The 27,669-nt window shown below is 56.8% G+C and overlaps 2 protein-coding genes across 3 annotated transcripts; one reads left to right on the plus strand and one right to left on the minus strand.

The window, feature by feature from the left end:
• Positions 1-1,448: 1,448 nt before the first annotated feature.
• On the plus strand, positions 1,449-9,572 carry TMEM151B (transmembrane protein 151B). Its single transcript, XM_030315619.1, has 3 exons — positions 1,449-1,652; positions 3,877-4,317; positions 5,496-9,572. Exons 1-3 carry the CDS (start codon positions 1,530-1,532, stop codon positions 6,621-6,623), a joined length of 1,692 nt encoding a protein of 563 aa, XP_030171479.1. The 5' UTR covers positions 1,449-1,529; the 3' UTR covers positions 6,624-9,572.
• TCTE1 (t-complex-associated-testis-expressed 1) lies at positions 9,381-26,541 on the minus strand. Of its 2 annotated transcripts, none has more exons than XM_030315621.1 (6): positions 26,496-26,541; positions 17,128-17,500; positions 15,713-16,281; positions 12,419-12,868; positions 10,175-10,528; positions 9,381-9,443 (listed from the first exon to the last, which is right to left on the minus strand). In XM_030315621.1, exons 2-5 carry the CDS (start codon positions 17,411-17,413, stop codon positions 10,319-10,321), a joined length of 1,515 nt encoding a protein of 504 aa, XP_030171481.1. In that variant the 5' UTR covers positions 17,414-17,500; positions 26,496-26,541; the 3' UTR covers positions 9,381-9,443; positions 10,175-10,318. The 2 variants fall into 2 exon arrangements, with proteins under 2 accessions (XP_030171481.1, XP_030171480.1); XM_030315620.1 differs by having other exon boundaries at positions 9,392-9,447.
• Between the last annotated feature and the right edge of the window lie 1,128 nt (positions 26,542-27,669).

Below are 27,669 nucleotides of genomic sequence, written 5' to 3' on the forward strand. Positions count from 1 at the left end.
AGCACAGAACCTGATGTGGGGGGAAAACTCACCAACCATGAGATCATGACCTGAGCCGAAATCAAGAGTTGGATGCTCAACCAACTGAGCCACCCAGGCGCCCCAGAGAGACAAAATCTTAACAGGCTCCATGCTCCGCATAGAGCCTGATTTGGGGCTTAATCCCACAACACTAGGATCATGACCTGAGCTGAAATCAAGAGTCAGATGCTCAACTGACTGAGCCACCCAGGTGCCCCCCCCATTATACTATTTTATCATAATGGTTGGTCCCCATCCCCAATTAGACTTTGTATTCTTTGAGGGTAGAATATTGTATGTTTCATTTCTGAACAGGGTACTCAGTAGAGACCTAATATCTGTTTATTGCATGGATGCATCCAGGAATGAATGAATGTCAGTTTTCTTTCTGCCTGTCCTAAGCAGTACAGAAGAGCAGTGTGGGTAGATGGCAGGAAAGGGTAGGTTACTCACAGCCCAGCTTGGGGTATGATTATGCCTCCTACACCCACAGAAGAAGGTCAAAGCCGTAGAGATTGTCCAGTTAACTTTTTCGATGCACAGATGAGGAAACTGTGGCTTGAAGAGCGGAAGGCACTTGCACAAGGTCACACAACCCCTCAGTGGCAGAGCCAGGATTAAAAATTAGAACTCAGGTTTCCTGGTCTCCAGCCTAGGGTAATGTACACACTTCATTCTTCCTTGGGGCTGTGCTTCTAAGGAAGGAAAATGGCTTTGGGAAGGCTGGTTCCAATGTCCTCCCCTCTGCCCTCTGTTAGTCCTTTCTCATATCTAGCTTCAATTCTTACCCTATTCCATCTCTGTTCAGTTGGGTCAGGCGTCTGAAGGCTGGCTCCTGCCTTAACCCGTTACCACCCAACTGGGAGTAAGGATCTTCCCTAGGGTTCCAAGGCTCAATTTCCTCTCCCCACCCTCTGCCCCAGGAACTTGCGGGAACCAAGGATGGGGAGGGATGTTGGCTGAACTGCTGGCGCCCCCTCCACGATGAAGGGACAGAGAAGTGTTGCTGCACAGATCTTCCCAGGATGGGGCGGGAGGAGGGGGTGCGGTGAGCAGGGCTGGGAGTGGGGAAGGGGTGCAGGGAGCCCCTGTTGCTTCTCCTCTTTGGGGGGTGGTTATTAGGTAGGCTTGCGGAAGGCGGAGTTTGGGGGGCCGGGGGCGGGGCTCCTGCGCTGGGAGGAAGAGGGGGGGCGCGCTGGCTCCAGCTCGGCTCAGACAAAAGGCGGCGGCGGGAGCGGGCGGGAGGCGGAGCGGCGCCGCGAGGGCCTCAAGGTGACACCCGCCCCCGGCCCCGGCCCCCCCGGCCCGGCCCCCCAGCCCGCCTCCCCACCCCCAGCCCCTAGACCCCTACCCTCCGGTGCCCTTTCCAGGCCCCCTCCCCCCGGCGGGGGGTGGGGAGCAGCGAGGGCCCCGCCCCCTCCCGCCCCCTCCCCAGGGCCCGCGCAGGATGCCCTCGGCCCCCGACAGCCCCCCGGGAAGCCCTGAGCTCGACGCACCCCCTCTACGCCATGTCCCCCCCTGGCTCGGCCGCGGGAGAGAGCGCCGGCGGCGGCGGCGGCGGTGGCGGCCCCGGGGTCCCGGAGGAGCCCACGGCGGCGGCGGCGGCGGACGAGGGCCCCGCCCGAGAGGAGGTGAGAACAGGCGGCGCCCCTTCCCCGGGCGCGGCCGTAGCCTGGTCCCCCATCCCCCGCCGCGCGCGGCCCCCGCCGGTTCCGCCGCAGCGCGGCCGGCGCCCCGCACCCCGAGCCGGCCGCCGCAGCCGCAGTCCCGCGCCGATGCCCCCACCGGTGGCCGGAGCTGTCCGCGGTGGCGGGGAAGGGGCTGCGCCGGGGGCGGGGCTCGGGGGTCCCGGGCAGGGGGAGGGGCCTAGGGGCGGAGCCTCGCGGACCCCTGGCGGAATGGGGTGGGGACGGTGGCAGGATTCCTGTTTCGCGAAGGGGATGCAATCTTGAACGCAAGGAAGGGCGACTTGTAGGGGCTACAGAGGCAGAAGAGGAAATGGTGGTGGTACCTGAGCTGTGGTCCTAAGAAGGTCAAATGTGTACAGAGGCGATTACCCCCGGGGTCACTGGGAGTGAGTGCACCTCTCTCCCAACGTCCCTGCAGCTCCCTCATTCCTGGGTGGGGGGAGGCCCTGAGTCCAGGAATCCTTCAGAGTGTTGGAAATAAGCATCTCCCTAGTTGGAGCCCTACTCTTCAGTCCTCTGAACCTGGAGACAAAGAGACTGAGGAAGGTACCAGTAGCACTTCTCCCCTCCCCCCCCCCCAGGCACACTCGTGCACACACATGTATACACACTGCACTTGAGCAGAAGCACATGGGACGGGGCAGACCTGCAGGTAGAGACCCTTGCAGATGTGCGCTCAGTGGGATACACTCAGGTGGACACACAAAGGTGCACATATGTACACACCCCAAGGACAAGGCTCCCAGAAAGGTACCCTGTACCCTAATCTTGTTTGTATACGCTGTGTGCTATTTCCTAGCCCACCTACCTATCTGCACTTCCAGATCTTTCCTCTCATTTCACACCAGGCCCAGGGACTGCTGCCTGTTACTGTGCCCTTCCTTTCCACCCTCTTCTCCCTTCCCGTGGCTAGCCTCCAGGTTAGGCCTGGGGAATTGGAGGACATCAGGATCTAGTAGGAGGTGTGTGTCGGGGGGGGGGGGGGGAGCGGGGGGAGGGGTTCCTAAAGCTAGACAGCAGGGAGGAGGAGTTGAAAGCACAGCCCACCACCAGAATTCCAACTCCATTCTCATCTGTTAAGTGGCTGCTGCGTGCTGGGTGCCACGGTCGGCGTGCTGGGTGCCACGGTCGGCGTGCTGGGTGCCACGGTCGGCACCCAGGATGCAGAGACGGAGACCCTGCCCTCAGGAGCACTCAGTCTAGACATGTAAACAACTCACTGGGGCAACCATGGGACAGAGTGGGCCAAGTGCTTCAAGAGGCCCCCAGAGAGCCAGCCCCAAGAATCATTTTCTTTTGACAAATGGCTGGGCTGCAAACCTCTTCCTCCCTACTCCCCACCCAGTCCCACATCCCCTTTCCCCAGCCACTTGCCTCGGCCCTTCTGGATATCTCCTCCTGGACTGCCTTCTACTCAGAGATGCCAGTCCTCTCCCTCCCCTCTGAGAACAGGAAAAGGATGTGAGGGTCCAGGAAGGGGACTCACAGGGGGCCTAGGGTTCAGAACGTGGGGAAGGAGTCAGAACTGAGGGTTTCCTGCCCCCTCCCAAAGGAGGTATGAGACTAATTGTCTGTGAGGGACAGGGAAGTGGATGGGTCAAAGAGGACTGGCTCTTCCAGAACCTAGGACTCAAAGAACCTGGAAGAAGCGAGGGCCTCACCTGTTAAGCGGGAAAGTGATGTCAGTGGGTCCCTCCCCACTTTCCTGGAACACCTGGAAGGAGTCCTGGCTGGGGACCTGCCTTCCCTGATGCCTATCTGTCCTCCCTTGTCTTCCCCATCCACGCCTTCTCCTGTTTCACTGCCATCTTTATGTCTGTCTTTGGACTGTGTTTTTCTGGGTACCATCCTATCCATCTGTGTCTTCTCTGCCACCTGGGCCTCCTCCCTCCATCTCTGGCTGTGATCCCTCGCTGCCTTTTGGGGTGTCTCTCTCTACACTTCCCTGCATTGGCATTTTGTTCTCACTTCCCGTCCCCATGGCTCACTCTGGGTCATTTCTGCTTTTATCTTTGGTCCTCGGCTCCCATCTTGGTCTTACCTTTTCTTGCCACGTCCCTGTCATCTCTGATGCTGGCTTCCACCCCTCCATCCATCTCTGTGCTGGGTCCTGCCACTCTGTCTCACTCCCTGTTCACCTTGGACCTTCCCCTGCCCATCTGAGCAGCAGCGTCCCATCCAGCCCTCTTTCACCAAGTCCCTCTGCCGTGAGTCCCACTGGAAGTGCCTGCTGCTCTCGCTGCTCATGTACGGCTGTCTGGGGGCCGTGGCCTGGTGCCACGTAACCACGGTGACCCGCCTCACCTTCAGCAGCGCCTACCAGGGCAACAGCCTCATGTACCACGACAGCCCCTGCTCCAACGGCTATGTCTACATCCCCCTGGCCTTCCTGCTCATGCTGTACGCCGTCTACCTGGTGGAGTGTTGGCATTGCCAAGCCCGCCATGAGCTGCAGCACCGTGTTGATGTGAGCAGCGTGCGGGAGCGTGTGGGCCGCATGCAGCAGGCCACGCCCTGTATCTGGTGGAAGGCCATCAGCTACCACTATGTCCGCCGCACCCGCCAGGTCACCCGATACCGCAATGGAGACGCCTACACCACCACCCAGGTGAGGGGCTGGAGGGGAGCGCAGGCCAGTCCAGAGGGGAGGGGGGTGCTGGGACCCTGACTGACTGTCCCCAGGGGGAGGAGCACAGGCAGCAGTGAGCTGCAAGAGCAACCATAATAATAACGGCAAACACTAGCAGCAAGGCTCTGCCCTACATACGTTACAAATACCAGATCGATTTATTTAACCCTCCAACCCTATGAGGTAGGTAACTACTATCCGCCTTTTACAGATGAGGAGAGTGAGGCTTGGAGAGGTTAGTACCTTGCCAAAGTCAAACAATACGTGGTGGAGCTGGGATCTGAACCCAGGCAGTCTGGCTCCAAGGTCTATACTGCTTAGTGCTTAATGGTTGGAGATGGCCTCACAGGCACTGTCCCGCGGCATACTCTCACCCATTCAGTGAGGTGGCTGCTACCAGGGCCTCTTTCACAGGGAAGGAATCCTAAACTCAATGACTTGCCCAAGGTCTGCAGCTTCTTAGTGGTAGTGCTAGATTTAAGCCAGGGGCCCTTTGCCAAGTCCAAGGCTCCCAGAGGTAGGAGTCTGCTGGCAAAAAAGGTGGAGGTAGGCATGGGAGGCCTCGTAGAGAGATGGAGTGGGGGCCAATTAGCACTTACTGGACCCTCCAGGATTAGGCATTATTCCAGCCCTGGAGGAAGAGGTTTTCTCAGATAACGGTGACCCCCGTCTCAGTTATGGGATGGGTAAACAGAAACCCGGGGCCTGTGAGAATCAGGAAGGGGGCTGGGTGACAGCTAAGGTGGGAACAGGGAGCCCCGAGACCAAGCCGGTTCCGGCCATTAGGGACCACATCTGTAAACAGGAAGGGCAGGCCATTTGGGGCCATGAGGGGGCAGCGGGGGACATGGGAGAAGGCAAAAAGGTTAGGCAAGCCCGAGGGGCAGTTCGTGGCCAGCGCCTGACCCCGTGACGAAGCAGAGCTTAAGTCAAACTAGAATACAACCGCAGGTCTGAGCTCCGGCCCGTCTTCCTCTCTAGTTGAGTACGTTGAGGGCCTGCGCTGCTCCATAAAGCAGATGATAAGATCCTACCCGGCTCCAAGCGGGCCCGAAGGCAGGGCAGGCTTAGGGTTTGAGCAGGCAGCAAGAGCGGCGATGGGGCGGACGAGGGTGAGCCGACAGAGGCGACTCCCGCCGCCCTCCCCGGCGCCGCAGGTCTACCATGAGCGCGTCAACACGCACGTGGCGGAGGCCGAGTTCGACTACGCGCGCTGCGGCGTCCGCGACGTGTCCAAGGCGCTGGTGGGGCTGGAGGGCGCGCCGGCCACGCGCCTGCGCTTCACCAAGTGCTTCAGCTTCGCCAGCGTGGAGGCCGAGAACGCGTACCTGTGCCAGCGCGCGCGCTTCTTCGCCGAGAACGAGGGCCTGGACGACTACATGGAGGCGCGCGAGGGCATGCACCTCAAGAACGTGGACTTCCGCGAGTTCATGGTGGCCTTCCCGGACCCGGCCCGGCCGCCGTGGTACGCCTGCTCGTCCGCCTTCTGGGCCGCGGCGCTGCTCACGCTGTCGTGGCCGCTGCGCGTGCTGGCCGAGTACCGCACGGCCTACGCGCACTACCACGTGGAGAAGCTCTTCGGCCTGGAAGGTCCCGGCTCGGCGAGCAGCGCGGGCGGCGGCCTGAGCCCCAGCGACGAGCTGCTGCCGCCGCTCACGCACCGCCTGCCGCGGGTCAACACGGTGGACAGCACGGAGCTCGAGTGGCACATCCGCTCCAACCAGCAGCTGGTGCCCAGCTACTCGGAGGCGGTGCTCATGGACCTGGCGGCGCTGGGGGCGCGCTGCGCGGGGGCGGCGGGCGGCGGCTACGCGCCCACGTGCCGCTACGGCGGGGTGGGCGGCCCGGGCGCGGCGGGCGTGGCCCCGTACCGGCGCAGCTGCGAGCACTGCCAGCGCGCCGTCAGCAGCTCGTCCATCTTCTCGCGAAGCGCGCTCAGCATCTGCGCCAGCCCGCGGGCCGGGCCCGGGCCCGGAGGCGGGGCGGGCTGCGGGGGCAGCCGCTTCTCGCTCGGCCGCCTCTACGGCTCCCGGCGCAGCTGCCTGTGGCGCAGCCGGAGCGGGAGCGTCAACGAGGCGAGCTGCCCCACCGAGCAGACGCGGCTGTCGAGCCAGGCCAGCATGGGGGACGACGAGGACGACGACGAGGAGGAGGCCGGGCCGCCGCCGCCCTACCACGACGCCCTCTACTTCCCGGTCCTCATCGTGCACCGGCAGGAGGGGTGTCTGGGCCACAGCCACCGGCCGCTGCACCGCCACGGCTCCTGCGTAGAGACCTCACTGTGACCTCCGGCCCCGGGCAGCCCGTCGCCCTCCCTCCTGCCCCTTGCGGGACTGAGCTTCTTGCGTGTAGCAGGGGGGTCATGATGGTGACCGAGGCTGTGCTGGGCACGGCGCGGGGAGCGGGGAGGCGACGGTGCGCGGGACAGACCCCATGGGGTCCGGATCCCCCCGCCTTCCCTGTACATAAAGAGACCGATGGGTGGGAGGGGATGCGGGGGGGGGGGGCTCCGGAGAATCCCGGCACGGTCGGCTCTTCCAGCCCCGTCCCTGTCTTAGGGGGACACCTCCCCGCCCTACACGCACACTCGAGATTTCCCGTCCAGCCTTTCAACGTATCTTCTGACTGTTAGCGGAGGCCGTGCTGTGGCACCGCGTGGGGCCCGTCTCCAGTGTGAGGCCCCTCGCTGTGCAGCTGGGGAGGTTTAGAGGCGTGGGGAAGGGAAATTGGGGCTTTCCTTCCATCGCTGCCTGGCCCCACCAGGGCCTCTCTCTACTGAGGTCGCCGTGGTTTGGCGAACAGCGGGGCTGGCTTCCAACCAGCTAATGAATTCAGTGGGTCTGAAGCCGGGGCCAGATGTCAGCCCCGATGCTCCATCTCAAAACCGTGCAAATGTTGCTGTCCTCTTCTTGGCGCTGGCCCCAACCATCGGGGTTTCCTTTCTGCCACTCCCTTCACTGCTGTTTATCTCGCTGGGCCCCTGGAGTGTGGGTCCTGGAGGGACTGTGCTCACACTGCACACGTCACTCCCCCCGCCCCCCTCCGGCTCTCTGGCCCTAAAGAGCACTTGCCCAGAGAGGAGGGAAGCATAATGTGGAGGGCATGTACCTCAGTCCTTTCTCTAAACTCTGCAGCCCCCTGGCAGCAGCAGCCTCCTCACCTGGGTTCTGAGAGGGCTCTCCCTTCAGTTGGAGGGGTTGGGGGGTGGGATACCCTCCCCCTAGGCGTGTTCATTAAAGCTGGCCAACGTGTGTGGGTGGGAAGAGTGGGAGACAGACCTGGGTGACAAACTCTCGAAGCAGGTGGGATTCAAAGAGGAGAGGGCAGTGGAGGGAGACTGAAAGGGGTGTCTGGGGCAACTCTTGCTTCCCCAGACTTGGGGGGGGGGTGCAAAGGGTGGTTGTCCCCACACATTACCTCTGTAGGACTGAGGATGTCCTCACAAGCCCCAGCTGGAGAAATGAACTCAAATCCAGTGGCAGGGTCAGAGGCAGGAATTCTCTAAATCTTGCCCAACCCCTCTGTCCTCCCCTATCCCATGAGCTGAAGCCCTGCAGTGGGGCCCAGAGGGGCATCCTGCCACCACCCAAGGGCGCTGGCCCCACGTCCTGTTCCCCTAAAGCTGTGACACCTCCTCTCCGCCACCACTCCCTCCCTGATGTGCTTCTGTGTGCATGTCTGCGTACAACCCCCTGCCCTCCCAACTCTCCTGCCAAAGTTTTCCCAGCAGACTTAGTGCCCAGGGATTGAGGTCACATTTCAGGCTGGAGAGGATAACCCTTGGGCGGCCGCCATCACTCACCCCTGATGCTCCTTGCTTTGCCCGAGCCATCAGAGCTCCTCCGTCGCCTCCTTCAGCCTCTGCCATCTTCCTCCAGCCTAGCCAGGCCTACACCTGCCAAGGACATGGCCTCCACCTATGCAACATCTCCTCTGGCTCCCCCTGTCCCCTTCCCTGGGGGACTTGGGAGGTACAGATTGTGGGGACACCACAGCCCGTGGCCCACTGGGGTTGAGCTTTACTTTGCTGTAGCGACGGCTGAGTGGGAAGACAGAGGAGGCAGGAGATGGGGAGGCTTGGGCAGGAGGGAACAGCTGTCCACTAGGTTTCCCTGGGCAGCAGGGGCCACCTGCCTGCCAGCACTGAACCTGCCTGGGCCCTGAGTCTGTGTTCCTCGGGGGCCTGGAGGTTGGAGCACCCCTCTTTGCTCTGAACAGACATCTGTGAGGTACAGGTGGTGGGAGCTGTGGCCGCAGGCCCCAGTCCTTGGCACCTGGATGTCATACCCTTGGGCGGCCTGGCCACTTCTCGGCTCCAAGGTGGAAGGAACTCAGCTCCTTCTCCCTCAGGCCTGTTCCTGAGACAGAGCCTGAGCTGGGGGGGGGGGCAGGGGGCACTGTTATTATTTTTGCCTGTATTGACCATTTCTGCCTAGGTCTTCTTACGCAGACAGCCTCACCTCCCACACACGCACAGACTTAGAGAGAAGCCAATTCTTCGGTCTATTTTCTTGGCTTTATTGATTGCCAGGGAAAACGAAAACCAGAAAATTAATTAATCTCTAAAATTAAACTTTACACTGAATGTTCTTGTTTCTCTAATTAGAACCTCTGCTAGCAGCTGTGGCTATGTACACACATACACACACACACACACACACACACACACACACACACACACGCTCACACTCACACACACCCTCACATCTACACGTGTGCACTCCAGAACTGTCAGAGGGTGTCAGGCACAAACAGACTCTAGGTTGCCCAGACAGGCACACAAGTGCAGTCACTCCCAAGCCCCCTGTGGTGCTCGGCTTGGCGCCTGCTTGGTGGAAGGAGTCCCTGGAGCGCGCAGGCACCCCTAGGCTGTGGCTGCAGCCCATGGCCCACCCTTTGGAAAAGACCACAAGGCTGGAGGCTCTGGGCCCCTCGGCGGGAGGAGGATGGGAGATGGGGGCTCAGCCTGACTCTCTCAGGTTCTCTGGTGGCCCCGTGGGTCGACATGACTCCTGTGGGCAGCCATGGAGTGTCGTAGACTCGTGGAGGGCACCCGGAAGGCTCCATACGTGCGCGGGGACAAGGGCTTGTGGGGTGGGCTGGGCCTGGCTAGGGAGAAGACGGGTCTCTGTCAATTGGGTGCATCACACTGTGGCCTTTCTGTCGTGGATTTCCAAGCGCAAAGATTGTACAAATCAAACTGGTGGATAATAAAGTTGCAGATGACTCACCGACTTCCCTCCCCAGTGTGGCACCTCCAGCAGAAGCTCGCAGGGGAGGCAGGGAGTCTGAGCCCCTCCTGTCACCTCTGTTTCCCCCTTCTGAGGTGTGTGTGTGGGGAGGGTAGTATTAGTGGATGGCTTGGCCTGTAGAATGGGATCACTTTGGCAGGTCGAGTAATAGGGAGGCGGCATCTGCAGGGGTGAGGGTGGAAGAGCCAGGCAAAGCTCTGTAGTAGCCAGGGGAGAGAGACAATATAATGTGTGTGTGTGTGAGAGAGAGAGAGAGAGAGAGAGAGAGAGAGAGAGACTGTGCGCGTGCACACTTGGACATGTTTGAAGGTCAAGAAGTCAAGGATCTGTTCAATAGAGAAGAAAATGGTCGGGAGAAGGGTCGGGGAGATGGGCGACCTCCATGGGACAGGCTGGGCTGGCACAGGCCTTCAGAGTCCTCTCTGCCTTCCCTAATCCTGGAAGAAGTCGGTCATTTCGGGGCGTCTGGTAATATCCTGTCCCTGGGTATAGGAGATGGGTCCCACTTCATACCCCTTCGCTCCCCCTATCCCAGACCCCTCCTCTTCCTCACATCTTTAGCCAAATGACCCTCGATCACTCACCCTAAGGATATCCGTGCTCTCCCCCTTTCTTCTCCCTCTAGACCAGTGTGGCATTCTACAGCAGGCACGACAGAGGCATGAAATGAAGGATGGGACTGGGGCAGTGACCCAGCTCCAGCCACTGCCCCAGCCCTGTCCCCCATCTTATCCTGCAGGGTTCTCAGGGCCCTTGGCCGTGATTGGTGACAGGAAGCAGCTGGGATTCGGGGCCCGCTGGCGGGCTGCTTCCCGGTTGGCACAGAGAGCCTGGCCAATGAGGTACTCGCTCTCCTGGGCTACATCTGACAGGCGCAAGTCAAACTCCAGGAGGGTCCTGTTGTCTGACATGCCTTCCAGGAGCTGCTTCCCGCCATCCTGAGAGAGGAGTACAGGGAAAGGGTCATTTCATGTTACTACCCAGGATCACACACACGCACACACACCTACACGCTCTCTATAAAGGTGTGACGAGTGGTGCCTGGGTGGTGCAGTCGGGTAAGCGTCCGACTCTTGATCTCGGCCCAGGTCATGATCTCACAGTGCATGAGTTCGAGCCCTGCATCAGGCTCTGTGCTGATGGTGCCGAGCCTGCTTGGGATTCTGTCTCTCCCTCTTGCTGCCCCTCCCCTGCTTGTGCTCTCTTTCTCTCAAAATAAATAAATAAACTCAAAAAAAAAATTAAAAAAACAAAAAAAGATGTGACTAGGATAAGAGTTTCACAAAACAATGGTTAACCTATTTGTGCACCACATTACTGTGTTCGGTCCTAGGTTATCCTACCCTATTCCATTCTCTTCCATAAAAAAAATGGTGCTCAAGACATAGTAAATTGATTTTTCAACCCTAATGGTTTGAAAAACATTGCTCTGTTGCAATGATGGTAATTCCATTCCTCTGGTTCAGCCATGGATATGTGAGACAGATCTGGCTGATGACATGTGAGGAGGAAGTTTGGAGGGAGTGGCTTCTGGAAGGTTCTTCTCGCTCTGAAAAAGGAGCAAGAGGGGTGCTCTCCCTTTTTCTGTCTCTGAGCATGACGCTTTGTGAGGTGTAGCAGCCATCCTGGGACCATGAGAGAAGCACCTGACAGGACATGGCCATGTGGCCAGGATGGGCAGAGCAGACAATGGCACTAAGCCAGTGAATTTACCAACTCCAGAACCCCCTACCCTGGGGCTTCTGATTATGGGACATAAAGTTCCTTTTGTTTGTTTGTTTGTTTGTTTTTCAGTTTATTTATTTTGAGAGAGAGGGCAAGCAGGGGAGGGGCAGAGAGAGAGGGAGGGGGAGAGAGAGAGAGAGAGAGAGAGAGAGAGAGAGAATCCCAAGCAGGCTCCACACTGTCAGCCCAGAGTCTGATGTGGGGCTTGAACTCACAAACCATGAGATCATGACCTGAGCTGAAACCAAGAGCCAGACGCTTAACCGACTGAGCCACCCAGGCGCCCCCAACAGTCCTCTTGTTTAAGCCACTTCCTGGTTCAGCTTTCTATTACGTGTAGCCAAAAGCACCCCATCTGGAAACAGTGCGTGTGTGAACAAGGCTTTTCTGGAGAGGTTTGGTAGAGGTCTTTTATGTGAAAGACTTCTATGGTTGTGACCCAGTAGTGTGTTGCAAAGTCAATTTAATGGGTTACGGACGCATTTTTAGAAAATGAGGCAGAATAGGGGCGCCTGGGTGGCTCAGCCGGTTAAGTGTCCGACTTCAACCCAGGTCATGATCTCACGGTTTTTGGGTTCGAGCCCCGGGTCAGGCTCGGTGCTGACAGCTCAGAGCCTGGAGCCTGCTTCGGATTCTGTGTCTCCCCCTCTCTCTGCCCCTCCCTCACTCATACCCCGTCTCTCAAAAATAAATAAACGTTAAAGAAAATTAAAAAAAAAAAAAAAAAAGGACACTGAAGGACATCAGTGCCTAGCATAGGATAAAACCCTGAGTAATAGTAACAGCTAGCGATACTGATGTCCTAGCCAGGGCTTTGCAATGTTACCTGCTTTACAAGGATAACTCATTTACTCCTCCCAGCAACAACACTTCGTAGATACAATTATTATCCCGATTTTACAGATGAGGACACGGAGGCCCCAAAAGGTGAAGTAATTTAGCCCAGTGAATGGCAGAGCAGGGATTAGAAGCAAGGAAAAGTCTGTGGTCTTAGCAACTATCCCGGAAGCATCCGGAGGCAGTCGGAGGCCACACCCAGCCCCCCCTCCCCAAGGCCCCAGGGCCTCTCCTGGGCCCCGCCTGCCCCAGAAGGTGCAGCTTACCAGCCCGATGTGGTTGCAGGACAGGTTGATGCTGGTGAGCGTGGTGTTGACGGCGAGCACCTGGGAGAGGAGGGTGGCGGTGGGCTCAGACAGCTCATTGCCCCCGAGGTGCAGTGTTGTGAGGCACCTGTTGGTCTGCAAGGCATGCGCGAGCGCCTGGCCGCCCTCATCCTCGATGCAGTTGAGGCGCAGGTTGAGGGAAATGAGGTTGGTGTTGTGTGCTAGGGCGTGAGCCAGCGACTGGGCACCAAGCGCGCGCACCTGGTTGTTGGCCAGGTTGAGCACTCGCAAACGGCTGTGGCTCAGCAGCTTGGCCGCAGCACGCGCGCCCCGGTCCCCAACGAGGTTGTGTGACAGGTCCAGCTCCTCGAGGGCCGGGTGATCCAGGAGGCTGCGAATGAGGACGCGTGCCTTGTCGTCATCCACCTTGCTCCGGGTCAGCCTGAAGATCTGTGGGCAGGTAGAGGGCACGCAGCCGCTGGCAGTTAGGGATAATCTGCCTGCCTGCCTGCCTGCTTACCTACCTTCTGTGGGGGGGGGGGGGGCCACAGGGAGGGCTGAAGTTCCGCCCACCTGATGTTGGCCCCCTGACTGGCTCTTGGGCAGGGCAGGCCTCCCCCGCATGGCAGAGCAATGCAGAATGGGTGGCAGTCAGTAGCAAAAAAGCCGACCATTTATGGAGAGATCACCATGTGCTGTGCACGCTGGTAGAGCGTATCATGACCATCACCTCTAACCCTCAGCATCCCAGTCTGGTAGCATGAGTTCTTTCCACGTTACAGATAGAAAACGAAAGGGGCGCCTGGGTGGCTCCGCTGATTAAGCGTCCGACTTCAGCTCAGGTCACGAGCTCACGGTCCGTGAGTTCGAGCCCCGCGTCGGGCTCTGTGCTGACAGCTCGGAGCCTTGAGCCTGCTTCGGATTCTGTGTCTCCCTCTCTCTCGGCCCCTCCCCCACTCACACTGTGTCTCACTCTCTCTCTCTCTCTCTCAAAAATAAACATTTAAAAAAATAGTTAAAAAAAAGAAAATGATAGCTTAGGGTGGATGCGTCATTTGCCCAGAACCACGCAGCGATCAAGCCCCAGAGGCAGGTTTGAATCTAGGTCTGTTTGATGTCCCAGCCCCTCGCCGTGCCCGCTTCAGCTGGCTAAGATCTACCATGGCAAGGAGAGGAACTCTTGGAAGGAGGTGCCAGGGTAAGAACTGGGGTGAGAGACGGGAAATGGGGGAACGGAAGGAAAAGATGAAAGAAAGAGGTTGGACTAGCATGAAGAATACTGGAGATGGGGGCCCTAACCCTCCCCTTCTCACCAGTCCCTCCCGCCCCTCCCTCTTCCTTGAGGCCTCTTCACGCTCTCCCCATCCTTCAGTCCTCAGCGTTCCCTACATCCCTCTCAGCCAGCTTAGAGCCTCTCGTCCCTCTCGTCACTTCCTTGCACCTATCTGGCAAAGCTCCAACCGTGGAGCAACCCCACTCTCTAGTTTCTGCGTACCTGTGCCCGAGCAGCTGCCAAGGTGGAAATGTCACAGGACAGGACTGATTCGTAGCGCTGGAGCCACCAGTCGACCCTCCGTGCCGTGTGCCAATTCAGCCCTGTTTCTCCGGACAACACACTCTCTCGTACTCTGTAAAAACGATGTCAACCTTCTCCAGCCTCCTCACCCTTCAGGGGGCCACTCTACAGGTAAGTCTCCCCCTGCCTCCCCAGCCATTGAATGGGAACCCATCGCTTTCCTAATACCAAACACAAATCCACTGCTACCCACCATATCCACTCTCTCCTCTGCCCAGAGCCAACCGTCCCACTCGGTCCTCGACTCCACTCGTCTTGCCTTCTCAGGAACCTTCCTTGGTCAATGAACCTGTGGCTTTCTCAACTGCTTTCTTGCTATTGGATGGAGCTTTACGTTGGAGTTATTTATTTATTTATTTATTTATTTATTTATTTATTTATTTTGAGACAACGAGTTCGGGAGGGGCAGAAAGAGAGAGAGAGAGAGAGAGGGAGAGAGAGAGAGAGAGAGAGAGAGAGAGAGACTCCACTAGGCTCCACGCTCAGCACAGAAGCCGATGCGGGGCTTGTTCTCACAAATGGTGAGATCATGACCTAAGCTGAAATCAACAGTCAGACACTTAACGGAATGAGCCACCCAGGTGCCCCCACATTGGTTTTATTTTATTTTATTTTATTTTATTTTATTTTATTTTATTTTATTTTAGAAATTCTTTGTTTTTAAATTTTTTTAAAATGTTTATTCATTATTTTTGAGAGAGAGAGAGCGCAGGGGAGGGGCAGAGAGAGAGGAAGACGCAGAATCTGAAGCAGGCTCCAGGCTCTGAGCTGTCAGCACAGCGTCCGATGTGGGTGGGACTTGAACTCATGGAGTGTGAGATCATGACCTGAGCTGAAGTCAGACGCCCAACCGACTGAGCCACCCAGGCGCCACCCCCCCCCCACATTGGTTTTAAATGCAAGCAAGTTTCTTTTTAGGAAAACTCAAACCTTTCATCTATTACCAATTTCCCCTTCACCCCCTTCACAGCCAAGTTCTTGAAAAAGCTGATCACAGCCATCCGGTTTCCTCACTTCCCACTCTCTCTGTAAGTCACTCCGATCTGGCCCCTGTTCCTAGCACTCCACTGACAGTTCCAGCTCTGTGACCTCCGAGTTTGCTAAATCTGGTCCTCATCGTCATCCCCGCCCCCCATTGCTGCCTGCCCCTTTTCTTGACACACACCCCTCCCTTGTCTCTGCGACTCAAGGCCACGTCCCCCTTTCCCTCTTTCTCTGACTTTTTGGCAGGCTTTCCCTCTTGCAACCAGAATATTTGGGACCTACTTTACTAAAAAATTATTCGTTGTGTGTTTGAATTTCAAATTTAACTATGTGTCCTGTATTTTTATTTGCTAAACCTAGCGATCCTCTCCTGTTTGTAATTGTATGTTTACGTGATTGCTGATTAGAGCCCTTTATCCCACCAGACTGTTAGCTCCAGAGGGCACAGATGCATAATTTTGCTCACTGTCGAATCTTTAGCACCTAGGACAGGGCCTGGGGTGCAGCTGTTCCCTGGATGAATAAATGGCCAGTGAGCTGGGAGGACTGTGCCTTGCTCATCTCTGCATCCGCAGAACGCAGCTTGGTGCAGGTGCATAAAAGGACCCTTGGTCGGCGAATGAGAAGGAAATGGGAGGGGGAAGATGGCGATGGGGGAGGAGGAGGAACACGGGGAGAAGAGAGGGAATCCAAGAGGCGCAGAGAATGGGAGGTGGGGGAAGGCCCGGAGGTACCTTGAGGGTGTGGCATGCCTTGATGGTGGCCGCCAGGGAGTGGCAGTCGCGATAGGTGAAGAGGAAGAGGTTCCACTCGAAGTTCATGCCGCAGTCCTTGACCCCGTACACCAGGTCCAGCTCCTCCAGATGGCTCAGGCCGGCCACCAGGTCTCCCAGTTGGTAGTGGTCAGTGGCGGGCTCCTCCACCTCTGCCTCGCTGCCGGACTCGGACAGTTCCCCGCTCCGGGGTCGGGGCGGGAGCTTCATGGGCGGAAGGAACTGATCCACACGGAGCCTGCGCACATAGTTCCTGCAGAGCGGCAGCAGCTCGAGGATCAGCGCGGGGTCCGTGGTGCTGGGGATGAAGTGCCTTAGCAGGTTCTCCAGGTGCCGCTCGAAGAACATGCGCTTCCAGCTGCCGCCGTGCTTGGCCACGTGGCACACGGGCCAGCGCTGCGTGCAGCAGCGGCGCCAGTAGCTCTCGTCGTCGATCAGGTTGGCGGTCACAGCCAGCGGCAGGTCGGGTGACAGGTGGTCCAGGACCTTCTGCTTGTGCTCCGGAAGCAGCTGCTTCAGGATAGGGTTGTCTTTGGGGACAGGAAGGAAAGCAGGAGTCACCGTGTGGGGGACGCCACCGCACGGTGCCCTGGGGCTGGGCCTACCTGGGGGCCCTGAAGAAACGGAAGACCCTCCCCGGCCCTCGGGGAGACCCAGTCTGAGGAGGGAGACAGCCTCTACTGTCAGGGATGCCCAGTCTGAGGGAGGAGATAATCCTGAGTTCAGAGACTCCAAAATGATTTGATTCGTTCATTTCAAAACAAAAAACTTTTTGAGCATGTCTTGTGCACCAGACGCTGTTCTAAGTGCTGAGGATACAAGAGTGAACAGAACAGAGGAAGCCACTCCCTCTTAGGAGAGGAGGCAGACAGTAAAAGAGTCCAGCGAAAATATTGTAGGTCAGGTGGCGATAGGTGCTGTAGATAGAATGACGGCCCTGTCCTCGGAGGGCTCCCCATCCAGTAGGGGAGGCTGGCAACTCATCTTTAAAAAGGATGAACATTTACAGAGCATCGAGTACAGAGCAAACTAAGAACCTATACACGCTGTGGAAGGAGAGTGTGGAGGATAGTCAACCAGGGAGGGCTTTCTGGAGGAGGAGTTCAGTAGATATGGTTCGGGCTGGGTTTTGCTGGAGAGAGTGGGAAAGGTGAGGGGACGGCATAGACACGGAGGGCACGGTGCGGGTGGGAATCTGGTCGCTCTGGCCCTGGGAAGGAAGGGCAGTGTTGAGTGGGGGATGAGGACATGGTGTGGGAGGGCAGGGGCTGCCCCAGGCCCCAGCCGCTCAGGCCTCGCCTCCAGGAGGTCCCCACCCACCCCTCCCCGCTGCTCGGAGCCTTTCCCTCCCCGCCCAACTGCAGGGACAGACTCACTCTGGAAGTTCTCGACAATGTGCTGAATGCAGAGCTCTGTGAGGAGGGGCACGATGGCCAGCGACCACTCAGGATCCTCAGCGATGATCCTTCGCATGCGACCTCCACTGGCCCCAGTACCCCAGCCCTTGGACTTGCTAGGGGGTGGGATGATGGAGGGCCTTGAGGGCTGTGGGCCTGTGCTGGAGGTCTGACCTGCAGTGGAGGACTTGTCCTGGGTGGAGGTGGAGAACCGGCTGAGGGCCGACGAGGTCGGTGTGCCTAGAGTTGCCTGCATGCTCTGCATTGGCGGCGTGGGCACAGGTGGCCCCTTGGTGATGGCCTTGTGGCGGGGAGGCTCTCAGACCGGCAGGCCCTCGATGCCCATGGGAACCTGGAGGGAGGGGAGGGGTAGAGGTGTTAACTCTGGAGGACCTCGGTGGGCATTTCGCAAGAGGGCAGCACAGAGTGGTTCTTAAGGGTCCATCTCTGGAGTAGAGCAGAACCAGGCACAAATCCCGCCGACTAGCTATGTGGCCCTGGGCGAGTGACTGAATCTCTTAGTCTCATGTGGCTCCTCTATGAAGTGAGGATAACAGTCACCGGGAGGAGGAGGGGGAGAAGTGAACAAAATAATGCATCCAAAGAGGCATAGTATCCTGTAGCTCTGCAGCAAGGAGCAGGCCCTCATTGTGGATAATAATACCTACACAACAATCGTAAGCAATTGATATATGTTGGACACTTTTTTAAAAAAGTTCTTTAGGCATCTTAACTCATTTGATCCTCACAAAAGCCTTTTGGGGATAGGCATTCATATTTTTCCTGTGTTTTCTGCTGTGAACCTGAAACAGAGAGGTTCATTGACTTGCCCCATGTCACACAGCTTATAAATAACAAGGGTGGATTTCAACTCAGTCTATCAAGTTCATACTTAAAAAAATTTATTTTTGAAAGAGTGCAAGCGGGGGGGGGTGCGCAGAGAGAGGGAGACAGAGGATCTGAAGAGGGCTCTGCACTGAGAGCAGCAAGCCTGATGTGGGGCTCGAACTCACAAACCATGAAATCATGACCTGAACCAAAGTCAGAAGCTCAACTGACTGAGCCACCCAGGGGCCCCCATACCCTTTTTTTCCCCCTAAGATTTTATTTTAAGTAATCTCTACACCCAACGTGGGGCTCAAACTCATAACCCCGAGATCAAGAGTTGCATGTTCTACCAATGGAGCCAACCGAGCACCCCTCAAGTTCATACTCTTAACCCTACATTGTACTGTCCGTCTGAGGGTGGGGGGTGGGGGTGTGTATTGCCAAAAGACCAAGGTATAATAAAGAGCCATTTAGTTCAAAACAGCTCTGGGGCACCTGGGTGGCTCAGTCAGTTAAGCAACTGACTTCGGCTCAGGTCATGATCTCACGGTGCGTGGGTTCGAGCCCCGTGTCGGGCTTTGTGCTGACAGCTCAGAGCCTGGAGCCTGCTTCGGATTCTGTGTCTCCCTTTCTCTCTGTTCCTCCCCTGCTCATTCTCTGTCTCTGTCTCTCAAAAATAAATAAACGCTAAGAAAAAAAAAATTGAAAAAAACCCCCCACAGCTCCTGGGGTTAAGTATTTCACAGAAAAGCAACTGCCTGATCAGGGGGATGGGGTTGGGAACAGTACTGGCAGATAGAAATATAACGCAGGTCAAAATTCACGTACACTATTTGCAATTTTCTAGCATCCTCGTTAAAAAAGTAAAGAGCGGCACCTGGGTGGCTCAGTCGGTTAAGCATCTGACTCTCGATTTCCGCTCAGGTCATGATCTCACGGTCGTGAGTTCGAGCCTGGAGTCAGGCTTCATTCTGGCAGTGCAGAGCCTGCTTGGGGTTCTCACTCTCCCTGTCTCTCTGCCCCTCTCTGTTCTCTCTCTCTCTCTCTCTCTCAAAAATAAATAAATAAACTTGTAAAAAAAAAAGAAATGGGTGAAATTAATTTTATGTTTAACCCAATATGTCCGAAATATTATCACTGAATATGTAATCAATATGACAATTATTAATGAGATATTTTATACACGTGTTTTTCATACTAAGCCTTCAAAATCTGATGGCTCAAGAGCCACACGTGGCTACTGGCTACTGTCTTGGATAGTGTAGGCTGAGAGGAAGGAAGGGGGAACCAGACCCGTGCTCTGTCCAGGGTGCCAGTACCTTCCCTGCTTCTTCTGCGAGGACTCTGGCTCCACACCCCACCCCCAACCTCCTGATCCAGTCTTCCTAGTTCTCCCAGCCTCCCGGCTTTCCAGACGGCAGCGGGGAAGGCGTGGGAGGCGAAAAGGCAGCTAAATCTGGGGCTGAAGACAGAAGACAGAGGATGGATCTGGGGCTGGGGACCCTCCTCCGCGTTTGTCCATTCCTGCCTCCTTGCTGCAGGTGGCCTCGCCCTGAGACTGCAGGCGGAAATGGGGCTGCTCGCACCTAGCTCCTCCTCCGGGCTGTTTCCCTTCAGATTTGCTCCCTGACTCGGGTGTACTGTGTCGTGGCCAGTGGGAAGGAACACTCTGAACCAGCAAAGGTGTCCTTGACAGATGGAGGGGACCAGATGGTACTCCCCAGTCCACCAGGCATCTCAAGGAGGAGGAAGAGCCTGGCTGTGTGTGTGTGTGTGTGTGTGTGAGAGAGAGAGAAAGACAGAGAGAGACAGACAGAGACAGAGACAGAGAAGGAGGCAAGGGGCAGCATAGGAAAGGTATCTTTGTATTTGTGAAATCCTTATGCAAATCAAATGCAAGTTCACAAACAGATTGTGTCCAGATCTGCGGAATAACCAGCTGGTGCATTTGACTAATAGCCCCTCAGAGGGTGTGGCTGGGAGGGGATGCTGCTTAGAGGTGCCAGATGACTTTGCATTTCTGGCTTTGCCAGTGACTTGCTGTGTGACCTTGGCCAACATACTTAACCTGAGTTTCTGTTTCCTTATCTGTAAAACAGGATAATGATATTTTCCTTATGCAGGCGGTTGTGGAGATTCCTCTGAGATAATATTTGAAAAGAGTACTTGGGGGGGTTGGCGTGTGGAGGATGAAGACACTATGGAGGGGGAGGGTCTTAGGCAGGGGACACAGGGGAACCCTGCCTCTCGAGCGCCGACCTGAGACGGTATCCTTGGATAAGGTCCTTCCCTATCTCCAGGGGAGAGGCGGAGGGCAAGGTGGCAGTGGTGGTGTTTGGGGCTGGAAAGGATGGAGGGGCCTGGCAGACAAGGAGAAAAGAGACAACAGGCCAGCCCTGCTCCTGCCAGCTCCACGTCTGGGTTCCTGGGGCTCCCTCCAAAAGTTCCCTCCGGAGTTCTGGCCTAAAACATTCTGTATTCCCTTTGGTCCCAGATGCAATCCCAAGACACCCTGCGGGTCAGGCCCAAGAAAGCAGGATCCAGCTGGGCAGGGGGAGCCCGGGTTTCTGGCCGGTGTTGCCCCGGAGCCGACTCTCTAGGTATTTCTCACGACACTGCCGGCCTCACCACCCAGGTAGGCTGTTCCCTCTCCTTCCTCCTGGGAGGCCACATGTGGGGAAACCCCACCTGGGGCCGGGCTGGCGCTGGTTTCACTGCCTGGTGCCTCACTGTCTGAGGCCCTGACATTTCTTCCTGAGTCTGGTCCTCATCTTTCTTGCTGCTGTTTCGAGCCTGCAGCCACCTCTGGGCGTGACACCGTAGGACCCACCCCAGGGTGGGTTCCAGCGCCCTGAGCCACCTCTTCAGAAGGAAGAGGCAAAGCATCCTTCCATGTGCCCCAGGTACAGGGCTGGTATCAAAAAGACCCCCTTTTGTCCTGTGATGCTTCATAGAAACCTCCAAACCACCAGGGCTGGTGTCATTTGTAAGGCAAATGTTGAAGCCATTAACCTCATACAATAAGGTAGGAGTTGATCGTATTCACTTAATTGATTTTTGAAAAGGTAGATATTACAAAAATATTTGGGGGAAGCAAATGATGACTAGACACAGAGGATTCTTTCTTCTTCTTCTTTTTTTTTAGAGAGGAAGTGCACAAGCTGGGGAGAGGGGCAGAGGGAGAGAGAGAGAGAGAGAGAGAGAGAGAGAGAGAATCTTGAGCTCCATGCTTAGCATGAGGCTCAATCCTACGACCCTGGGATCATGACCTGAGCCAAAATAAGAGTCAGATGCTCTACTCACTGAGCCACCCAGGCGCCCCTTTTCTTATTGAAGAAGTTTTCGTTTCAATTCCGGTTAATTAACACGCAGTGTAATATTAGCTTCAGGTACCCGCTGTGGCGATGGGACACTTCCATACCACACCCTGTGCTCGTCACAGCCAGTGCACGCCTGGCTCCCCATCGCCTGTGTAAACCATCCACCTCCCCTCTGGCAACCATCCTATATTAGCGAACTGGAATTTAGATACAAACTTAAAAAAAAAAAAAAAAAAGATGATACAAAGCAGGGATCCTCCCTGGCAGGCGGTACACCTGACCCCTGCCTGCCCTTCTCCCCCACTGCGAGGCCGCCACTCTCTCGGCTCCCCTCCCGCCTCTCCGATCATTCTCGAGGTCTCCATTGCAGACTCCCCTCACTCTTACCCACCTCCCTGCGACCCTGCGTGGCTCCTATGGATGGTTGCAACTCTTACCTTTCCTCTGAGTTCCAGACTCAGGCCTACCAGCTGCCTCTCACCTCCCTCCAACTGAGTCTGCACCCAGAGAACTCAGAGCCTCCCCCAAGCCTCTCCTTCCCCTGGCTCCCTGCCTGGCCAGGGGCGCCGCCCCTCCATGTCTGGTTACCGTTGGCGCCCTCCAGTTCTACCTCCCACCCCCGCGGCCCTCCCCTCCCTGAATGCTGTTGCTTTAGCTCGGGGCCTCCCTGCCGGCCTGGATCCCGGTGGTAACTGCCCAGCACCTGGGGATGGCAGCCAGCGCGGGCCTCACCACTAGCCTTCCCACAGCTGCCACCGCCACTCGCTGGCCACTGCCCACTGGCCACAGCCCGGCTTCCTCAGCTCAGTGGAGAAGGCCCTCCGTGACCAGATTTGTTGTTGGAAATAAGCTCGCTTTGCATCTGGAGCTCTGCAGGCTAGTTCACGCTGCCCAGCCTTTGCTCCAGCGGTTCTCTCTCTGCCTGGAACGCCTTTCCCACTGTCTCAGCCTGGGGAACGGAGCGTCCTTGATCTTTCGAGCCTGACTTTCCCTACCACTTCCTTTCTGAAGCTTTCCATCCTTTCTGGTCCCCACCCCCCAAGTACCCTCTCCCTCTATCAGACCTTGTGCTGGTGTCATTTCAGTGGCCTGACTGATCACCCTCTCCCCACACCCACGCTAGACTGTGAGCTCCTTGAGGTGCAGGGACTGTTCTGGACTCCTTTTTCTTCCTAATCCCTGGCCCGTGGTGGGTCTGCTCTACAGGAGGTAGCTGGTGTTCTGAGCTGCCCCACCCCCTTCTGAGAACAGATCCTGGCCAATAGGAGTGCCCCATATTGGCCAGGGTGATTGGCTCAGGGGTGGCCACCTGATGCAAGCCAATCAGAGTCCTTGGGATTTGTTGGAGCAGCGGAGGTAGACCAAGGACGCATGCCCTTGAAGGCTACTGATCCCCCGCTGCTGGAGGCTATTCGCCTTCACGTGGAAACCCGCCTGCTGCAGGAGGGGATGAAGCCTGGGAGAGACCAGCAGGAATGAGAGGTGGACAGAGCACCCGGTACCTTCAGTCCCCAATCTGAGGCCCCGAGGCTCCCAGAACTGCACTTCCTCTGGTTCTGAGACCTCTTTGGCAGCCTTTTTAACAGGTCCCTTTTGCTAAAGCTGAGTTCGGTTTCTGCCCCTTTGTGACCAAAGGGTCCCAACCATTTGGGTCGGCTCACGATTTGGTGAATGAAATGGAAAGAAATCCTAAATCAGGAGATGAAATGGTTCGATGGGGTGTCTGAGAATCAGGGCCAGAGGCCCCAGGTTTATTATACACAGGGCTCGGCATCTAACTTCTGGGGCCTCTTCCTATCCTGACCACCCCTGGCCTCCAGCCTCATCTCTCATCTCTCCAGGCATCAGCAACTTGACCTACTTATCAATCCCCCACATCTCAGTGTGAACGAGTTTCAGATCCAAAATGCCAAGTTAGGAAGGTGGGCAAGGAGGGCACACCACTGAGTGGGGGGAAGGTGGGGAGGGGCCCACAGGAGAGTAAGTCAGGGGACCTGAGGCAAGTCTACCTACCTCACTGGGTGACCTTAGTCTGGCCTAGGCATCACCAGTCTGCAGCTGCGGGTATCTTTCCTGGAAGCCCGGGGGGTGGATAGACACCCATTAGCTAGGGGCCCAGGGGTATCCTGACAGCTCCCAAGGGCCCAAGAAGGGCAGCCCCAGAAGTGGCAGTCATTTTCCTTTCTGGAGCTTTGTCCCCCTAGGAAACCTTCGGGGCAAACAGAGAATCCCAGAGTTTGAAGACTGGAAGCATGTTTAAGAGTCTGATCCTTCTCCAGGGCAAGAATCTTTTCTGACATTCCAGAGAGAAGGTTGGGGCGAGGGGGTGATCACCTCTTGTGCCACCACCTGGTGTCCCTATCTAAGGCACACCTTATGCTCGACTGGGGAAAGTGGGAACATGTCCAGTGACCTTTCATCTCCTGGCACCTGTCTTACAGGCCTGTTGGGCTGTTTTGCCAGCATCACCCTAACCCAACACAGAACCACAGTCCCTGCAGAAAGGCCAATCCTCTTCCAACCACGTCCCCACCCTGTGTCCTTACTATCAGGGTCCAGGGTCCTGAAATCCCATTCAGGCCAGAATCAGAGGGTTAGGTGTTAGGGTCCACCCTCTATGCGCCCAGGCACAAGCAACATAAAGGGACAACATGCTCCAGCTTGGCCAGCTTATCCTCATTTTTGATGGCTTGCGCCTGGTGGTCAATGTTCTGGGAACTATATCCTTGCCTACACACAGCTATGATTTATTGAGTTTGGGCCTCTCAAAGCTCTCCCAGCAGGAAGCAACTGGCTAAGGACTCGGGCATTACGTTACCTTAGGGCCAATCTCCACTCTGGCCCCTAGCATCTGTGAGACCTTGGGCAAGTCATTTCACCCCACTAAGCCCCCTATTTCTTTATCTGTAAAATGGGGTGGTAATTAATGGGATCCCCTTACAGGATTATCCAGAAGATTAAAGGAGCTGATGTGGGTGAGACATTGCATGTCATGCTGGGCCCAGAGCCAGCATTCAAAATATGTGTTAGATATTGTGATGAAGATGTTACATGCCTTGCCTACATATGTTTATTAGGTCTTTAAATTTAGGGGTGCCTGGGTGGCTCAGTTGGTTAAACATTCGACTTTTGGTTTAGGCTCAGGTCATGATCTCACGGTTCGTGAGATGGAGCCCCACGTCGGGCTCTGTGCTGACAGTGCAGCCCCGATTATCTCTCTCTCCCTCTCTCTCTCAATTAAAAATTTTTTTTTTCAACGTTTATTTATTTTTGGGACAGAGAGAGACAGAGCATGAACGGGGGAGGGGCAGAGAGAGAGGGAGACACAGAATCGGAAACAGGCTCCAGGCTCCGAGCCATCAGCCCAGAGCCTGACGCGGGGCTCGAACCCACGGACCGCGAGATCGTGACCTGGCTGAAGTCGGACGCTTAACCGACTACGCCACCCAGGCGCCCCTCTCCCTCTCTCTCTCAAAATAAATGAACGTAAAAAGCAAATCTTCAAACTTACTATTGAGGATTATTATTGTTATTACTACACTATTATCTCCTTGCACAAATGTGGACACAGGCTTGGAAAGTGTAAGTAACCTGCGAAGCGTCACGGAGCTAGTAAGTGGAGACGCTAAGGTTTGAGCTGCTCTCCGTCCAAAGCTGTCGGTCACTTCCAGGCACAAAAGCACAGACCAACAATGGTCCTTCCTAAGGACTTAGGTTCCTTCCTAAGTCGCCCAAACTTGGTTGTTCACAGCGCTTTTCCAGCGGGCCTCCCGCTTTCTCCAGTTCATGATCTCTTGTCATGTCACCAGTGTGAAGCCCGGGGTCACCCTTTGGATGCTGGCCTAAACAGCCCAGGCTCCCTCACCTCCTAAATCATTGCCAGACACGGGGCCCTTCCAAAGACCTGGGGCATCGCCTGTGGCCTTCAGCACGAGGCCTTCTGGGGACCCCAGAAGATCCCGCGGAGCTCTGCTCTCCTGCCCCATGGCTAGTGCAGGGCCCTTGTCACAGACCTAGGTAGGATTCAGACTCTGAGCCTCCGGCATGTTTCCTCCTCAGAGGTCTCAGACCTTCTCCATTCTTCTCAAGTCCCCAGTTAAATATAATCACCGTGGGCAGAGGCTTCTTCCCATTGCCCAAATGGGAAAGTTGAAGAGGTTGGGGGGGAGCTCTCACCCCTTCCTGCTCATCACATCCCCGGTCCTTGTTATCACCTACTTTCCTCTCGACTGAGGTGCCAAGCACCTCTATGCCCAGGGACACAACCCTCTGGGCTGGCTTGGCCTGATGGGCTACACCCCGCCCCCTCCAGCCGCCTCCCCCACCGTGCTTCGACCGACCTTCTCGACCTTCTCGGCTAGCTTCTCCTTCACCTTAGGATCCCCAGGGAGAACCCTCCCCTGGCACCTATCCTCAGGCCCTGAATGGGCCCTTTGTCTTACTCCCCCTGATGTCTTTTGTCCCCCTGTTTGGTCACTCCCAAATTCCCACTTGGGAATTCCCAGTCTGTGAAACCACGAAAGAGGGACAACAGTCTCTCTGACAGAGCCCAGCTCGGCATGCTTGATGTTGGCCCCAGTGAGACAGCACACTGTTCACATCCCCGGGCCTGGCCCTCCTCCCAACTCCTGACCAGTGGGTCTGTGGTCTTAAAAAGGACTCCAGAGTATTCGCTCCCCACCCCTCACTCTTGCCTGGGGCTCAGACACCCCAGCAGGGAAGCTTAGCTCCAAAGGCCAGCGAGTCCCTCCCCCAACCTGCCTGGGGTGCAGAGGCCCTGGTAGCTCCTTGGTAACCAAGGGAAACCAGCCATGCTGTGGGAGGGAGGGAGGGAGGTGCCGAAGTTTCTGGACCTGCAGGAGGGACTGCAATCAGCAGGAGCTGGGATGGGGGTCAACCTTTCTGAGACGACTGCAGCCTGGAGCTCAGGACTGCTCTCCTCCACCGCCTGCCCGATGCCCCACTTTCCCCTTCCTCCTTCTCGCGGTACCCCACCCCCACCCCCGCACCCCCTTACTCGCAGACCGTGTCTGTAGCGGAGAGGGCAAGGGTCAGGCTTCAAATGGGTGGGGAGCTTCCTGCGGGTACAGACCCGCCCGGAGTCAAGCCAACCTCAGCTGGGTGGGAGTGGGGGTTGGCTTGAGAGTTCAGCCCCATAAGGGAGACCCGGGGTTGAGCGTCCTCTCTTCTGGGGCTCACCTCACCCACTCTCGGTGCCCGGGTGCTCGCTTCCCTGCCGGCCCCCGGCGCGGCCGGCGCCGGTCGTTAGGGACGCCCCGCGTCGCCAGGGGGCGGGTCCGAGGGCTGGTGCGCATGTGCGCGAGAACACCCGCCCGCGCGCCGAGTCTCGGCGGTGCACAGTGGGTAGTGGGCGCTCTGGCAGTGGGGCGTGCTCTGTGGATCTGGGGGACATGTTTAGGAATAGGTGGGCTTTTCTTGGGGGGGAAGATGAGGCGTGGGGGCCGGGGCAGGGCTCCTGAACCGTAGTGCTGTTCCTTCTTGGTACCTTTTGTGTGGAAATAGGGGCGCGGGGTGGCGAGTGGAAAGACAGTTCGGGAAACGCATCAGCAGTCTCTTCTGGAAGATGTGGAGGTGGAAGGGCGCCAGCAGGGGTTACTGGAGGGCACCAGACAGTAAGGTTCCAGGTCTCCACAGCGCTCCTTCACGCAGCCCTAAACTTTATATCGCCACCCCGCCCCCTCTCCCCGCCCCCCCAGCCCTGGGTGACAGGATGTGGTGCTTCTGATAGGCAGGAATGACCAACTTCAGGGGACTGGCTAGTAAGAAAAACTGTCCTTCAGGAGGGGAGAGGCAACCAGGATGGTGGGAAGTTTCACACGGAGGTGGCTTAGCTTTGACTTTCAGGTGTCGCGATTCCTAGTGTGTTACCATGGGTAAGTTAATATCTTACAAGCTCAGTTAATCCATCATAAAACCGTGCCATGACTCCCTCACCCTGATGTGCACGCGTAGACAGCCGGGCCTTCAGTGAGCACCGCCGAACGGTGGCTACGAGATGCGGAGGTAAAGCTTTGCCACTCCGCAGGGCTGAAAGCGGTCAGGGCTCAGCGGAATCCCGGAATCCCGGGCGGGAACGGTCCTTTGCAAGCCCTCTCACCAGGGCCGCAATTAGAATGAGAGATCATGCAGGAAGCAGCGCTCGGCGCTAATAATTTTAACTAAATGGCCCTAGAACTCAGTCACCAGGGAGCCTTTGACTTGAAGATGGGCCCCCTGAGGTCCTTTCCTTCATCCAGCAGCAGAGATTTGGGAACAGAGGTAGAACTCTGGCTTGGCCCTGAGTGGATTCATTCTGTTAGGGAAGCAGGGCTTCCTCCTGTTCTGAGCGGCCGGTTCTCAGCTTCAGCTCAGG

The sequence above is a fragment of the Lynx canadensis genome, chromosome B2 (genome assembly GCF_007474595.2).
Source record: "Lynx canadensis isolate LIC74 chromosome B2, mLynCan4.pri.v2, whole genome shotgun sequence".
Lineage (NCBI taxonomy): Eukaryota > Metazoa > Chordata > Mammalia > Carnivora > Felidae > Lynx > Lynx canadensis.

Excerpts from the sequence above, each read along its gene's own strand:
- TMEM151B (XM_030315619.1), top strand. The coding sequence starts at position 1,530 with ATGTCCCCCCCTGGCTCGGCCGCGGGAGAGAGCGCCGGCGGCGGCGGC. Across the intron at positions 1,653-3,876 it reads AGGGCCCCGCCCGAGAGGAG|CAGCGTCCCATCCAGCCCTC; the intron begins GTGAGAACAGGC and ends CCATCTGAGCAG. Across the intron at positions 4,318-5,495 it reads ACGCCTACACCACCACCCAG|GTCTACCATGAGCGCGTCAA; the intron begins GTGAGGGGCTGG and ends CCGGCGCCGCAG.
- TCTE1 (XM_030315621.1), bottom strand. The coding sequence starts at position 17,413 with ATGCAGAGCATGCAGGCAACTCTAGGCACACCGACCTCGTCGGCCCTC. Across the intron at positions 16,282-17,127 it reads CATTGTCGAGAACTTCCAGA|ACAACCCTATCCTGAAGCAG; the intron begins GTGAGTCTGTCC and ends CTGTCCCCAAAG. Across the intron at positions 12,869-15,712 it reads AGGCATGCCACACCCTCAAG|ATCTTCAGGCTGACCCGGAG; the intron begins GTACCTCCGGGC and ends ACCTGCCCACAG.